The 17336-nt window shown below is 50.0% G+C and overlaps 2 protein-coding genes across 6 annotated transcripts in view; both read left to right on the top strand.

The window, feature by feature from the left end:
- The window catches only part of LOC134619393 (NACHT, LRR and PYD domains-containing protein 12-like), a 121540-nt gene that overhangs the window by 50727 nt on the left and 53477 nt on the right, over window positions 1-17336 (top strand). The window lies entirely within an intron of this gene.
- On the top strand, window positions 11502-12150 carry LOC134619420 (neurogenin-1-like). Its single transcript, XM_063465263.1, has one exon. It carries the CDS (start codon window positions 11508-11510, stop codon window positions 12093-12095), a length of 588 nt encoding a protein of 195 aa, XP_063321333.1. The 5' UTR covers window positions 11502-11507; the 3' UTR covers window positions 12096-12150.

Below are 17336 nucleotides of genomic sequence, written 5' to 3'. Positions count from 1 at the left end.
ATTGCTCTGAACTGGAGAAAACATCAGAGACGTCGAACAGAGGATCGGTCTGTGTTTTGGACTGACAACAGCTCCGCTTGCTTGTTTTTTTTCTTGTAATCTAGCGATGAATTTGCAGAAGTAGACCTTTCCAAATGAAATTATGAGACTGAGATTCTTTGCTTCTGAAATTTATTACAGGGTTCAAATAAAGGCTTACACTGCCACAATTACCACTGTATTTGTATTGTGTTGTGCTCAACATATTAGCTACATAGGCCACTTTCTGTAAGACGTTACAAACATAAGAATACATACTCTCAAAGCACGCAAACAAGTTATCAGGAAGGTATTCCTGTGTATATTCGTACACTTTCAAATAGTTTATTTGAAAGCAGGCGACATGTGGTTACATTTGTGGTTATAATCGTAAGAATACATATGGTTACATTTGTGGTTATACTCCTAAGAATACATATGGTCACGCAAGCAAACAAGGTTAAGAATGCATATTCTTCATAGCTACTGGTCCGGACGGGATTCCCGGCCGCGTCCTCAAGTCATGCGCGGCTCAGCTGGCTGGAGTGTTTACACACATCTTCAACCTTTCCCTCTCTCTGTCTGTAGTCCCAGCCTGCTTCAAAATGGCCACCATCGTCCCTGTACCCAAATCCTCCACCATCTCCTCATTGAACGACTGGCGACCCGTAGCCCTGACCCCCATCGTGAGCAAATGCTTCGAGAAGCTGGTCAGGGACTTCATCTGCTCTGCACTACCCGACTCACTGGACCCTCTACAGTTCGCATACCGCCACAACAGGTCCACTGATGATGCCATAGCCCTGACACTCCATGCTGCCCTGTCACACCTGGAGAAGAGAGACACGTATGTGAGAATGCTGTTTGTAGATTACAGCTCAGCATTCAACACCATCGTTCCCTCGAAGCTGGACAGGAAACTGCAGGATCTAGGACTGAGCAGCTCCCTCTGCAGCTGGATCCTTAACTTCCTGTCTGACAGACGCCAAGTGGTCAGACTGGGCAGCACCACCTCATCCCCCATCACACTGAACACTGGTGCTCCACAGGGGTGTGTACTGAGCCCTCTCCTGTACTCACTCTACACCTACGACTGGACGGCCACTAGAAACTCCAACATCATTGTGAAGTTTGCGGACGACACTACAGTGGTGGGTCTTATTACCAACGGTGATGAGACGGCCTACAGGGAGGAGGTCAGCGCCCTGACCCACTGGTGTCAAGACAACCATCTCACCCTCAACGTCGCAAAGACAAAGGAGTTGATAGTGGACCGGAGGTGCAGAGGAGTACACACCCCCATCACCATCAACGGCGCCGCTGTGGAGAGAGTGAGCAGCTTCCGCTTCCTTGGTGTACATCTGGCTGAGGATCTTACGTGGTCAGTACACATAAACAAAACAGTGAAGAAGGCGCAGCAGCGCCTCTTCTTTCTCAGGAGACTGAAGAGATTCGGCATGAGCCCCCGCATCCTCAGGACCTTCTATCGCTGTGCCATTGAGAGCATCCTCACTGGATGCATCACCACCTGGTACGGCAACAGCACCGCTCACAACCGCAAAGCTCTCCAGAGAGTGGTGCGGTGCTCTGAACGGATAATTGGAGGTGAGCTTCCCTCCCTCCAAGACATCTACAGGAAGCGGTGCCTGAGGAAAGCGGAGAGGATCATCAAGGACTCCAGTCACCCCAGCCATAAACTGTTCAGACTACTACCATCAGGAAGGAGGTTCTGCAGCATCCGGTCCCATACCAGCAGACTGAGAGACAGCTTTTTCCATCATGCCATCAGACTGCTGAACACTTCATAGACACCTCACCCTCACTACTGGAACTTCAACATTATGCACTCCATACTGTATATAAATACCACTGTTTTGCACATACCAACCTCTGTATATTTTATATATCTTATTTTATTGTTTGCTTTATTTCATTTGTAAAACATGTATATACATACTATATACACACTCAAACACACACACGTAGAAAAACATATTTAGTATACACATTCAGTAATGTATATACCTTTACATATTGTACATATATTTATTACTTTTTAGATTAGCCATTTTTATATTTTGCTTGTTTTACATTATTGTATTTTGCACAACTCTGTTGCTTGTGAAGCTCGCACACAAGAATTTCACTCACATGTACTGTACCAGTGTACCTGCACATGTGATGTGACAATAAAAGTGATTTGATTTGATTTGATTTGAATCACCAGTGCTGTACAACACTACGCATAGATTCTTTGATACATGAAAACTATTCCATGCATTGAAAGCGATTACGCTTAAAGGGTGTGTTGTGCTCAACATATCAGCTACATAGGCCACTTTCTGTAAGATGTTACAAACATTCATGGTTATAATCATAAGGATCCATACTCTCACACTCACGCAAACAAGGTATCAGGAAAGTATCGCTGCGTATATTCGTACACTTTCAGATAGTTGATTGGAAAGCAGGCGACATGTGGTTACATTTGGGGCCAGCCATTAGTGACATGCGCAATAGGGTAGTGCGTTTTTAAAATGCCCCCTTGTGACTGTATTTTTTATTACAATATCAACAAACTGTCCGTGTTTCAGGCGCTCGGTGCTGTACAGCGCCTCCTGTGGACGAACATGATAGAGCCTGCACGAAACTAGGAGAAAAATTTAAATGGGCGTGGTATCCGCGGAGGGAAATGATGATGCACGGGGGGGCATACCATTAGGGACATGCGCAACAGGGGAGTGCGTTTTTAAAACGCCCCCCTGTGGCTGAATTTTTTTTTACAATATCAACAAACTGTCCGTGTTTCAGGCGCTCGATCCCTTAACCCTTGTGCGCCCTGGACCAAAAAAAAAAAAAAAAAGGGAGGGGGGTGGGGGGGGTCACACAGACCCCGGCAGCGCAGACCCAGGTCTCGTCGCGAAACAGGGCCCCGGCTCGGGGTGGGGGCGGATGGGGGTCAGGTGGACCCCCTGCTATAGCGGGTCTCGTCACAGCGTCGGACAAAGGCACCTAATCGGCTGTAACCCTCCATCGATCGGGTAAGTTACGATGGCAAACCTTGGGGTCTGGAGGGACCCCCAAGCGCCAAGGCAACAACTCTCAACTTCACATCATCATCTTCATCATCATCATCATCGTCTCCTTCTCGAGAGTGTTCACGTAAACCGGCCTCAGTGAGGACCTCGGACTCTCCCTGCCTGCTAGTCCTCCTACCTCCTTCCTCTTGGTTCTCCTGCTCCTCGCAGGGTAGGGCTTAGCCTTACGGGCCCCGGGTTACGCGTAAACCGGCCTAAGTGAGGACCTCGGACGCCTCCTGCATCCCAGTCCTCCTACCTCCTGCTCCTCGGTTCTCCTGCTCCTCGCAGGGTAGGGCTTAGCCTTACGGGCCCCGGGTTACGCGTAAACCGGCCTAAGTGAGGACCTCGGACCTTCCATGCCTGCTGGTCCTCCTTCCTCCTTCTGCTCCATTCTCCTGCTCCTCGAAGGCGAGCACCTTGCCGGATGGGCCCCGGTTTACGCATAAACCGGCCTAAGTGAGGACTGGGGTAGCTCTCTACTCCGTGGGTACTCTGTGACCACTTAGTAATGGCGATGGGGTATTTCGCAACCCCAATGCACGTTCGTAAGTTACGATGGGAAACACTGGGGTCTGGAAGGACCCCCAAGCGCCACGGCAACAACTCTCAACTTCATATCATCATCTTCATCATCATCATCATCATCATCGTCTCCTTCTCGGCAGTGTTCGCGTAAACCAGCCTAAGTGGGGACCTCGGACTCTCCCTGCCTGCTAGTCCTCCTACCTCCTTCTGCTCCGTTCTGCTGCTCCTCGAAGGCAAGCACCTTGTCGGATGGGCCCCGGGTTATGCGTAAACCGGCCTAAGTGAGGACCTCGGACTCTCCCTGCCTCCAAGTCCTCCTTCCTCCTTCTGTTCCGTTCTCCTGCTCCTCACAGGGGAGCGTTTAGCCGGATTGGCCTCGGGTTACGCGTAAACCGGCCTTCGAGAGGAGCAGGGATGTTCTCTACTCCACGATTACTATGGGGTCAAAGCGTACCCACGATGGGGTATTTCGCCACCCCAATACACATTCGTGAGTTACGATGGCAAACACTGGGGTCCGGAGAGACCCCGAACCGCCGGAGGAAACAACTCTCAACTTCACATCATCATCATCATCATCATCATCATCATCATCATCGTCGTCTCCTTCTCGGCAGTGTTCGCGTAAACGGGCCTAAGTGAGGACCTCGGACTCTCCCTGCCTCCAAGTCCTCCTTCCTCCTTCTGCTCCGTTCTCCTGCTCCTCACAGGGGAGCGTTTAGCCGGATGGGCCTCGGGTTACACGTAAACCGGCCTTCGAGAGGAGCAGGGATGTTTTCAACTCCACGATTACTATGGGGTCAAAGTGTACCCACGATGGGGTATTTCGCAACCCCAATACACATTCGTGAGTTACGATGGCAAACACTGGGGTCTGGAGAGACCCCGAACCGCCATTCGTGAGTTACGATGGCAAACACTGGGGTCCGGAGGGACCCCGAACCGCCGGAGGAAACAACTCTCAACTTTAGATCATCATCATCATCATCATCATCATCATCATCGTCGTCGTCGTCTCCTTCTCGGCAGTGTTCGCGTAAATGGCCCTAAGTGAGGACCTCGGACTCTCCCTGCCTCCAAGTCCTCCTTCCTCCTTCTGCTCCGTTCTCCTGCTCCTCACAGGGGAGCGTTTAGCCGGATGGGCCTCGGGTTACGCGTAAAACGGCGTTCGACAGGAGCAGGGATGTTCTCTACTCCACGATTACTATGGGGTCAAAGCGTACCCACGATGGGGTATTTCGCAACCCCAATACACATTCGTAAGTTACGATGGCAAACACTGGGGTCTGGAGGGACCCCGAACCGCCATTCGAAAGTTACGATGGCAAACACTGGGGTCCGGAGGGACCCCGAACCGCCGGAGCAAACAACTCTCAACTTCAGATCATCATCATCATCATCATCATCATCATCATCATCAATGTCTCCTTCTCGGCAGTGTTCGCGTAAACCGGCCTAAGTGAGGACCTCGGACTCTCCCTGCCTCTCCATCCTGCGACCTCCTTCTGCTCCATTCTCCCGCTCTTCGCAGGTGAGCGCTTTGCCGGATGGGCCTCGGGTTACGTGTAAATGGGCCTAAGTGAGGACCTCGGGCTCTCCGTTGCTCCTCGTCTTCCTTGCTCCTTCTCCATCATTCTCCTGTGCCTCGCTAGTGAAAGAGCAGCTGTTTGGCCTGCCTATTACGCGAACACCGCCCTCCAGTTGGACCTCGGGCTCTCCGTGCATCCTCGTCCTCCTTGATCCCTCTACATCCTTGTCACGCTCCTCGTTAGAGTACGCTTAGCTTTGCAGAGGGCAGTGTTCGCGTAAACCAGCCTAAGCGAGGACCTCGGACGCCTCCTGCATCCCAGTCCTCCTACCTCCTGCTCCTCGGTTCTCCCTCTCCTCGCAGGGTAGGGCTTAGCCGGACGGGCCCCGGGTTACGCGTAAACCGGTCTAAGTGAGGACCTCGGACTCTCCCTGCCTGCTGGTCCTCCTTCCTCCTTCTGCTCCGTTCTCCTGCTCCTCGAAGGCGAGCACCTTGCCGGATGGGCCCCAAGTTACGCGTAAACCGGCCTAAGTAAGGACCGGTAGTGCTCTCTACTCCGTGGGTACACTGTGACCCCTTAGTAATGGCGATGGGGTATTTCGCAACCCCAATGCACATTCGTAAGTTACGATGACAAACACTGGGGTCTGGAAGGACCCCGAACCGCCGGAGAAAAACAACTCTCAACTTTAGATCATCATCATCATCATCGTCGTCTCCTTCTCGGCAGTGTTCGCGTAAACCGGCCTAAGTGAGGACCTCGGACTCTCTTTGCCTCCTAGTCCTGTGACCTCCTTCTGCTCCGTTCTCCTGCTCCTCGCAGGTGAGCGCTTTGCCGGATGGGCCTTGGGTTACGCGTAAATGGGCCTGAGTGAGGACCTCGGGCTCTCCGTTGCTCCTCGTCTGCTCCTCGATGGTTTGAAGTCCAAACCATCCTCCGTTTGGACTTCAGACACTCCTTGCCTCCTCCTCATCCTTGCTCCCTCTACATCATTCAGATGCTCCTCGCTAGCGTACGCTTAGGTCTCCGGAGGGCCGGTTTCGCGAACACCCCCCTTCGGTGAGGACCTCGGGCTTTCCGTGCCTCCATGTCCTCCTTGCTTTCTCTCCATCATTCTCAAGTGCCTCGCTAGTGAAAGCGCAGCTGTTTGGCCTGCCCATTACGCGAACACCGCCCTCTGTTTATGCTCCTCGCTAGCATACGCTTATGTCTGCGGAGGGCGGGTTTCGCGAACACCCCCTTCGGTGAGGACCTCGGGATCTCCGTTGCTCCGCGTCCTCCTTGCTCCTTCTCCTTCGTTCTCATGCGCCTCGCTAGTGAAAGAGAAGGTGTTTGGCCTGCCTAGTACACGAACACCGCCCTCGGTTTATGCTCCTCGCGAGAGTAGGCTGAGGTCTGTGGAGGGCCTATTACGCGAACACCGCCCTCCAGTTGGACCTCGGGCTCTCCGTTGCTCCTCGTCCTCCTTGCTCCCTCTACATCCTTCTCAAGCGCCTCGCTAGTGAAAGCGCAGCTGTTTGGCCTGCCCATTACGCGAACACCGCCCTCCGTTTATGCTCCTCACGAGCGTACGCTTAGGTCTGCGGATGGCCGGTTTCGCGAACACCGCCCTCTAGTTGGACCTCGGGCTCTCCGTTGTTCCTCGTCCTCCTCGCTCCTTCTTCTTCGTTCTCATGCACTTCGCTAGTGAAAGAGAAGCTGTTTGGCCTTCCTATTACGCGAACACCGCCCTCCAGTTGGATTTCGGGCTCTCCGTTGCTCCTCGTCCTCCTCGCTCCCTCTACATCGTTCTCAAGCGCCTCGCTAGTAAAAGAGAAGCTGTTTGGCCTTCCTATTACGCGAACACCGCCCTCCAGTTGGATCTCGGGCTCTCCGTTGCTCCTCGTCCTCCTTGCTCCCTCTACATCCTTCTCAAGCGCCTCGCTAGTGAAAGCGCAGCTGTTTGGCCTGCCCATTACGCGAACACCGCCCTCCGTTTATGCTCCTCACGAGCGTACGCTTAGGTCTGCGGATGGCCGGTTTCGCGAACACCGCCCTCTAGTTGGACCTCGGGCTCTCCGTTGTTCCTCGTCCTCCTCGCTCCTTCTTCTTCGTTCTCATGCACTTCGCTAGTGAAAGAGAAGCTGTTTGGCCTTCCTATTACGCGAACACCGCCCTCCAGTTGGATTTCGGGCTCTCCGTTGCTCCTCGTCCTCCTCGCTCCCTCTACATCGTTCTCAAGCGCCTCGCTAGTAAAAGAGAAGCTGTTTGGCCTTCCTATTACGCGAACACCGCCCTCCAGTTGGATCTCGGGCTCTCCGTTGCTCCTCGTCCTCCTCGCTCCCTCTACATCGTTCTCAAGTGCCTCGCTAGTGAAAGCGAAGCTGTTTTGCCTGCCTATTACGTGAACACCGCCCTCCAGTTGGACCTCGGGCTCTCCGTGTCTCCTCCTCCTCCTTGCTCCCTCTCATTGTTCTCAAGTGCCTCGCTAGTGAAAGAGCAGCCGTTTGGCCTACCCATTACGTGAACATGGCCCTCCATTTATGCTCCTCGCGAGCGTATGCTTAGGCCTGCGGATGGCCGGTTTCGCGAACACCGCCCTCTAGTTGGACATCGGGCTCTCCGTTTCTCCTCGTACTCCTTACTCCCTCTACATCTTTCTCAAGCCCCTCGCTAGTGAAAGAGCAGCTCTGTGGCCTGCCTACTACGCGAACACCGCCCTCCGTTTGGACTTCAGACACTCCTTGCCTCCTCCTCATCCTTGCTCCCTCTACATCGTTCTCAAGTGCCTCGGTAGCGTACGCTTAGGTCTGCGGAGGGCGGGTTACGCGAACACCACCATTTTTGAGGAACCCAGTACCTCCTACACACACACACACACACACACACACACAGACACACACACACACACACACACACGAGGCAGTGAGGAGGAGAAGGAGGTTGTTGCTACGCCTGCGTCGCGAAACCAGGGCTCATTGTGTGCGCGCCCGGAGTAGCTACGGGGAAACACGTGGGACAACCGACCAGTTTGGGGTCATGGTTTATTCAACGCGTATTTTCAGTGTGGTTTAACTTGGTAATCTGATCTGAAAGACTTTCCCTGAATGTGCCTTAATTTCACCTCTTTTTCCTTTCTCCTTTTCTTAGCTTACTGAAAATGTTGGCGACCAAAGGCCGGATTCAGGGACGTGTGCTGCTTGTGCTACTCGCGTTACGTGGGCAAACTGCTCGCTGTCATCATCGATACAAAGGTAAAGTGCAATCCCAGGGTTGTGTGCTGCTTGTGGTACTCGCTTTATGTAGACAAACTGCTTGCTGTCAACATCGATACAAAGATAACAAAAGAATAGCCTAGTGTAACGTAGTGTTTCATGTTTTGTTTTGTTTTTTTCTAGAATGATTCAAATGTAACCATCGTTTCCCCAACACCGCAGGCTCTGCGACCCGTGAAGAACTGAGACTCCTTCTGGTCGGTAAAACAGGCTCGAGAAAGAGTGCGTCCGGAAACACCATCCTGGGGGATGCGTACGCTTTCAAAGAGGACGTTTCGCCCGAGTCTCTCACCGACAGCTGTCTCAGAAAAGAGGCAGAGGGCGACAAACTGGTGGGAGAGGATGTGGTGAAAATCGGCCAGCTGCGGCTGGTCACAGAGTGTTACAAAGGAGATTACTGAGATTCGTTTGTAACAAAAGGCTGATTCTTTCAATGCACGCATCCTACAGTGAGATTTATATCATGTATTCACAGCCACCAGAGGCACTGTACAGCACCGAGTGCCTGAAACACAGACAGTTTGTTGATATTTTTTTAATGTAAACCTTCTTTTTTTTTCATGTAAACCTGTTCTTGACATATCTACTGAGATTCGTTTTTCTTGAAAGGCTGATTCAACCCCGTTGTTGACTTTTATTTTGCCTTCCAGATTGCCTCAGTTGTATCGTGAGTGTAATTTCAAATAAAATAAAATAAAACTCAGAAGCATCTGTGTGTTGTATTCTTCTTCTTCTTCTTCTTCTTCTTCTCATTATTATTATTATTATTATTATTATTATTATTATTATTATCATTATTATTATTATTATTGTGATTATGCTTCATTTTCATGTACTGGGGTATCAATGACCCCCATGGTGCCACAGCAGCTTCTGTGCGTGGTCCCCAAGTGCTACGTTTTCTTTCCCGATCCCCTGACGAACCCATTAGAATCGCTCTGGGGCACTCTTCGACCCCAAATGATCATTCTGGTTTTTTTTAACATTTTCATTCACCGGTCTCTACTGAGGTTGGGGTACTCTGGGACCCCCGGGGTCTGGGGCTGCCCCGAAGGGAAGCATGAGGGTTAACACTTTCATTCACCGGTCTCTACTGAGGGTGGGGTACTCTGAGACCCCCGGGGTCTGGGGCTGCCCCGAAGGGGAGCATGAGGGTTAACAGCGGCCTCCCATGGACGAACGCCATAGAGCCTGCCCGAAACTAGGAGAAAAATTGAAACGGGAGTGGCATCCGGGGAGGGAAACGTGGGTGTACGGGGCGCGGGAGCCAACCCTGATGCACGGCCTGTGAAATACGACCCAGTGGAGAAGGCGACGTGAGAGGATAGTGCTTGTATTACGCGAAACTCCCTGGCTTGTGGAGGACAGATGTGTGATAAGCATGAACACAGGCTCATGAACACAGGCTCATGAACACAAGCTCATGAACACAGGCGCAGGTCTCATGGAGAGGGTCTGAAATTGAGTCTCATGCGCTGAATAAAAAAAAAAAAAAACAAATTAGGCAAGGTGAAATTGTAGGCCGGGAGTGATATTGGGTTGGTTCTGTTTTTTTTGGGGGGGGGTTGTGCAAAACACACACGGAACAGAGTGTGGTGGAGGCTGGGACACGGACAGAGCACAGCTTTCGCGTAGCTTGCGTGTCGCTTCACCGTATTGACTGTTACCACACGCGGGAGCCAACCCTGATGCGCGGCCTGTGAAATACGACCCAGTGGAGAAGGCGACGTGAGAGGATAGCGCTTGTATTACGCGAAACTCCCTGGCTTGTGGAGGACAGATGTGTGATAAGCATGAACACAGGCTCATGAACACAGGCTCATGAACACAAGCTCATGAACACAGGCGCAGGTCTCATGGAGAGGGTCTGAAATTGAGTCTCATGCGCTGAATAAAAAAAAAAATAACAAAAACAAATTAAGCAAGGTGAAATTGTATGCAATCTTTATATATGCAGGGCAGTGAAATATCACAAAGTACAATGCTGACTAGTACAACAAGTAACATTAGGCCGGGATTGATATTGGGTTGGTTCTTTTTTTTTGGGGATGGGGTGTTGTCCAAAACACACACGGAACAGAGTGTGGTGGAGGCTGGGACACGGACAGAGCACAGCTTTCGCGTAGCCTGCGTGTCGCTTCACCGTATTGTCTGTTACCACACGCGGGAGCCAACCCTGATGCTCGGCCTGTGAAATGCGACCCAGGGGTACTCTGGGACCCCCGGGGTCCGGAGCACATAATAATTATGTTTAAAAGCTGTTGGTGGTCAGACTTTTATTGTGAAAGGCTTCATAGTTGCACGTCTGTCGGATTTAAAGGTGAACAGTAGTTTTTTTGTATGGCTGCTGAGGTGCACAGAATGAGCAGGTGCAAGTTAAACTTTGAGACGTTTCTCTTCACGTTAAGGAAAAAGCCGAACAGTGACGAAGACTTCCGGGTAGAAAGGACTAGTTTTCTTTGTTAGGATGAAGCTCCTTTCTCCTTCTGCTGCTGCTCCTCTTTCTGTTTGTGGAGCAGTGAGCAGAGGATGGATGGATGGATTCTCCGAAGCGTGTCTCAGCCCGGCGGGGTGGAGGAGGTGGAGGTCTCTCTGCCTCTGCTTTCTTCTTCCACCTTTTTTCATGTTTTTGGTTTAAACTCTCGTAGTGGGTTTGGTTCTTTCTGTCTCGCGGGGGGGCATTGCGTATAGTTCGCGTGGCCGGCCGCGCGCTCTGATTGGCTGGCCGTGATTACCGGCACGCTTCTCTGCGCGGGGCGGACAAACACCGCGGGCGTCATTATGTTAATGAGCTTCTCCCGCGGCACGGGGCAGACCTACCGCAGCATTCATCCCCTCATCTTGCGCGCTAATGCCAGGCCGGGGGGGGGGGGGGGGGGGGGGGGGGGTCACAGGGGGCGCGGGGGCAGGGGGCCGGTCATTGTCCCAAGCACGCTATATAAGCGGGCTGAGGCCGGTCGTGTGCCAGGCTCACCGGATCGCACGAGCTGATCCAGAGCAGAAAACACGCAGAGACACGCGCGCCGCTCCGAACTGCCACAGACTTCAGGTGAATTCCTCTTGCGTGGATCCCTCACGCCTCCTCTCCTCTCCCCGCAGTCATGGACTCGCTCTACTCCGACATCGACAGCAACAGCTGCAACTTCTTCCCGCACAGCGAAGACGAGGAGTCCCGCGGCCCGCGCTGCGCGTCCCCGCAGCCCGAGCAGCAGCAGAAGAAGCAGCGGCGTCGCGGTCGCGCGCACAGCGACCCGACGGTGCAAGTGGTGAAGAAGAACCGGCGCCTGAAAGCCAACGACCGCGAGCGTAACCGCATGCACAACCTGAATGACGCGCTGGACGCGCTGCGCGGCGTGCTGCCCTCATTCCCGGACGAGACGAAGCTGACGAAAATCGAGACTCTGCGGTTCGCGCACAACTACATCTGGGCGCTGTCCGAGACCATCCGCATCGCGGACCTGCAGGCGGGTAAGGTCGGCGAGCCGCCCGTGCTGCTCAGCCCGTGCCTAGCCGAGGCCCCTAGCCCGGGCAGCGATGCCTGCTCCTGGAGCTCCAGCGGCTCCTCGTCCTCCTCCTCCCCGGCCTACTGCGCATCCAGCCCGGGCAGCCCCGCCGTCCCCGAGGACTACAGCTGCCTGCGGCAGGACGCGCTGTACGGCTTCCGCAGCTTCGTGCCGGGCATCTACTGATCCATGAGCCCGGAGGTCCCGCTGGAATAAGACTGAGAGCCGCTATTTGCCTTACTCACACCTCCTTCTCCTCATCACCATCATCATCGTCGTGCTTCTACGGATGGACTGGAAATGAGAGGAACTGAATTTGATCTGTTTTTTATTATTAGTTTTGGGTTTTGTAAATTTCTCCAAAAACCTTTGCACTTTCCCCTCTCCCCTCTCTCTCCCCCACAGTCTGCAGGTTACAGTCAGTCTCAGTTTTTCTGTTTTCGTGTCGGAGGTGAAAAGTCAATTTTACAATTAGTAAAGTGATTCTGCAGAAAAGAGAGCGTGGAAATCGAGTTTCAACGCTCCCACAATAGACTGAAAGGAGCTGCCCGCATTCATTATGTATTCCACACACACACACACACCCTCTCTCTGCATGACTACTACCTACTTGTGAATAAACCATGTATGTTATAAGCAATGTGAGTGTAGTGTAACCACCAGTTGTGATATTGTAGGTTGACAACAATGAGACGATACACGCTGATGTGCATATCACTACTACTACGACTACTACCTACTTGTGAATAAACCATGTATGTTATGAACCACATGAGTGTAGTGTAACCTGTTGCATGTGAATAAATGATAACAATCAAACAAACCAGGTCTTTTGTCTTGTTTTATTATCTCACATCATTGTGGCGTAGCTACACACAAAAAAACCCAGCAAATGTTAATATGACATGCAAGCTCTTTACTTTTCTTCGAGGTATTTGACAATCACATTATCATCGGTCGAGCGTACACGCTTCGCCTCGGGTTCCCCGTAATCCGAATGCATTGCGGTGGGTACTCTATTTGAACAAGGTTCTGATATTTGACTAACATCCATTCCTCTCACAAGAGACTCTGAATATTTTATCATGACATTGCTCTGTGGACCAGGGCACGTTTTTCTTTTCCTAGACACAGCTGACATAGTGGACCAACTCACATATTCACATGAAAATCGTAAGAGTCTGTATCGGGGTCTGTGTCAGACTCCGAACACGCAGTCATGCACGGGGGTGCCTCGGAAACTTCTGCTTCAGCGTCGTAGCTGCAGCCTGGTTGAGGTGAGATGGATGTAGAAATGTCGGCGCTCGGTCTGTGTCTTTTATGTCGAGTCTTCGGTGAATCGGAGCCTGAATCGGAATCATAAGAAGACAACTTTACGGGTTGAGCTTCTCTGTGGTGCTTAGTTATGGCCTTGCGGTATTTAGAATGGTTTCTCTTGCTACCGCTTTTCTTTGATGAAACGAAATCTGATTCATGCGAAGGATAGAGTCCTTGGTCCTTTCTCAGGCAGTCTTCATTCATGTCACCACAGGTTCTTGGTACAAACGTAACAATGTCAGCAAATGTTTGTCACAACAGTCATTTTTCCCAGATGACCAGATGTGTCTCCTCCGGGATATCCAACCCCGGCATCAGATCCTTGCGATCCAAAAGGATTAGGATCGCGAACATGATACATTTGTGCATGCCATAAAAGTGATTTGTGACCTTTTCAGCCAGTTGGTAGCTGCTCATCAATTCCATAGTACCATAGGGAATGCTGGCCTCTCGTTGCACAATCCTCCATGACAACAGCTTCTTCACTCGACATAGCTCATTCGCGCTCAGCATGGAGAACACATGACACAACGCTTGTTTCTCATCGATGTAGTCAAGTTCTCCTTGGATTTTCAGTTCAAGAGGACATGTGACGTTGTAATCCTTGTGTGATGTCACAGCATCGGTTTTTAATGATTCAAACATGCCCATGATCATCGTTTCTGCATCCTTTGTGCCCATGAACCTGGACAGTTTGGAGATCAGACACTCGGGATGTAGCATGTGCTCAGTCTCATGTTTGTGTTTCTTAAACGCACGCTTGACGAAATCCTGCTGTTTTTCATTGAGACATCCTTGGTCTTCACTCAGTGTTTTCAATAACCACTCGAAATCATTTCGATTTTTGCTCAGGTAGTGTGAGATGCGAAATTTCCATGAAAGTTCCATCCCAGAACTACAGTAGATGATCCAGGCGTACACCAACTAACTCTTGTGAAGTTGAATGATATAACTGTTCAGTTGTGTGCTGTGCTGACATTTTATATGCATACCCCATAAGAGACCAAAACAAAAAAAAAATAATATCCGGACCGAGAGATAATCTCCCAACCGACAGTATGTTGCCCGACGCAAGAGCGCAATTTTACCTATGTATGTAGATTTTGTGTATTGCACAGATTTAAGATGTGTGCCCGTGTCAGTGAATGTGATGCTGTTCAGTGTACCATCCAGAATTATAAAGCGTAGTAGCTTTTGTCATGGTCCTCTGTCTCAGAGGAACACATTCGTGTACTTCGCATGTTTCACACGATCAAGGCTTTTGTCGTCAAGTACAAACAACCATACAATATAAGAGTTCTTGTAACACCTTTAATGACATGCAAGGCATATATGTAAATGTAAAAGGCAGTGCAAAATACAAAACAAAAGAGATCAAGTGCAAGAGATGTAAGACATCCAGTAAGACCTGCTGTAAGAAATATAAAATGTTATACATGACGGTCTTTCCTTATGAACTGGATACTTCTGGTGGGTATCATAATGACCTCGGATCCCTCCCATCATCAAGAGTTCGACTACAGTGTTGATCAAAATACGTGTAAGACAGAAACAAGTAAAAGCTTCATGATTTAGATAATACATTCTGTGAACACTAACAAAGTTCATATATGGTGATTTCACATTATTGAAATGTAAATGTACAAAAAAGTTTCCCAAGGTACACCAGTGTTAGATAAAAGTACACACGTGACGAGAAATGTAACAGAAACAAACACTTCAACAATTCCCAGTTATCACAGTGGTCCCAGTAGTAAGTCATCATTGACGAGAAATGTAACAGAAACAAACACTTCAACAATTCCCAGTTATCACAATGGTCCCAGTAGTAAGTCATCATAGTGAGTACAGACCTTAGGCATATGAAGCACCGTAACACGATTACGAGCACCATATCAAAATTACAAACAAACACTTTCAACAATTCCCAGTTATCACAGAGGTCTGAGTAAGTCATCATTGCAAGTATAGACCTGAGGCATATGAAGTGCCATAACACGATTACACCCAAACTCGTGTGTGATGTCGATCTTAGGATCTCCATCCAGATAGTCAGGGGGTTGACTAAATAGCTGCTCTGGGTACCTGAGGTCAATGGCATAGCTTAAATCTGTCTCTGTTCTTTGCTGTTTAATCTGAGGCACAGTTGCATCCATGCCAGTTTTAGCTGCGAGCATAGAGATGAAATGAGCAAAAGTGGGACTCTCGGAAGGCATGCAATCGAATACGACCTTGACAAGGTCTAAGGTTCCTTTGCCGTAATTCACACAAACCCATCTATGTAGATAGTACACCATAGAGTTAAACTCCTTAGACGATGTCAAAGTCCGTACTCGATTGTCGGCTCTGTCGGTGATTGGCAGTAGGATGACACCAGTGTCATTATTTCTCGTGGAGCACCACATGGCCAGGATAACGCGGTCAACGAATACAAAACAACACCAATGAAAGTCTACGGCACCCATGTTAACATCAAACAATCTTGGTGTGTGTACATCAGAGGCTAGGATAGCTTCTGTGTTGGGCACGTTGCATCCCACCACGATGTGATCCCAGAAGCCTGGAACGTGCGGTATACACACGTATCTGTACGCCGACTGCAGCGGCATGGGGGAGTTGAGCCAGTTCCTGAAGGCCGTCACATCTTGTGCGTTGATCAAACTCTCGAAAGCTTAAACAGAAAAAAAAAGAAAACATACGAAAATATGAACATCGCTCGCAGTGGATAGCATAGACACACAAGACAACACTTTCACAACTAACCTTGTTTCAATTCGTCTACGGTGGGAGCGCTGCGGTGCAGGTGTATAATATCTTGTACGCTTCTGTTGATCTCGGTCCTAAATGGAGCTGTGTTATCTAGCTGTAGATCCCACTGAGCATCGGCTTCAGCTATGTTAGCCAGCTGACTAGCTGTAACGTTGACAGTAGCGCGTTTTGATACTATCTTGTGCTTAACACAACCTCGGTCTTTGGTGTAACACAGTGAGCATATCACACAACCACAGGCGCACTGAACTGGTCGGTTTAACTTGATGATGTAATTACTGCAGAGTACAGTATTGTTGAATGTGCATTCGCAGACTGTGCATCTGATGGACTTTTGCACCATTTCAAGTATGGATTGCAGGAATTCACAATACTCTCGGTTCCAGTCTTGGAAGTTTTCATTTGGACTCCTCCGGGACAGCCTTGGGAGGAAGGATGTGTCGGAAGGTGATTGTCGGTATGCTTTAGTGGTCGACTCATCCCCGGTGTGGATGTGCGAGCTGGCTTCTTCTGTTATTGTTTTACCAACGTGTTCTTCAAAGGGGGTTGTTTGTTTGGGTTCGACTGACAGCCCATCTGAGTTTTCATGGCTGATCATCAGAGTGTGAGTATCCGCGCTAGGTTCTGCATTATGCGGTGGCAAGAGGTACGAGGCTTGTTGGTCGTTGCTACTATAAGCGTTACAGGTCCCTTCCACTACCGACACGAGCACGTCGGCAAATTGTGGACCATTTAGTGGGGTGAAATGTTCTTGCATGTCATTTATGTACGCAGCGCTCTCTTGAAACTCATCCATTACGTGGAACCTGTACAATTTGTTTTTTAAAAAAAACAGCATTAGTTTCCCTGTGATACAGATCAGTTGGGTTATGTTATGCAAAATGATTGACTTACAAACTTTCAGTGGCTCCTTTTGTCTCCTCAGCTGAGGGATCTGCAGACTCTGGGCCAGCGCTTTGTTGCTGCTGCTGCGTTGTAACTTGTCGTGAGGTACCTTCTGACGGGTATGATGGGTTATTGTTATGGAACCTGTACAATTTTTTTTTAAAAACAGCATTAGTTTACCTTTGATACAGATCAGTTGGGTTATGTTATGCAAAATGATTGACTTACAAACTTTCATTGGCTCTGATTGTCTCCTCAGCTAAGAGATCTGCAGACTCTGGACCTGCGCTTTGTTGCTGCTGCGTTGTAACTTGTCGTGAGGTACCTTCTGACAGGTATGATGGGTTATTGTTATTTAACACCTGGATTAGCGCTTGGGTTTTTGCAGCGCTGATCAAGTCGATGTCGTGACCCGAGTTGTGACCGCCTTCAGTTGGCATATCACCTTGAAGCGGG

Source organism: Pelmatolapia mariae, linkage group LG20, assembly GCF_036321145.2.
Source record: "Pelmatolapia mariae isolate MD_Pm_ZW linkage group LG20, Pm_UMD_F_2, whole genome shotgun sequence".
In the NCBI taxonomy this organism is placed as follows: domain Eukaryota; kingdom Metazoa; phylum Chordata; class Actinopteri; order Cichliformes; family Cichlidae; genus Pelmatolapia; species Pelmatolapia mariae.
The sequence above is the reverse complement of the archived record's forward strand: the minus strand, read 5'-3'. Positions and strand labels throughout refer to the sequence as shown.

Excerpts from the sequence above, each read along its gene's own strand:
- LOC134619420 (XM_063465263.1), top strand. The coding sequence starts at position 11,508 with ATGGACTCGCTCTACTCCGACATCGACAGCAACAGCTGCAACTTCTTC.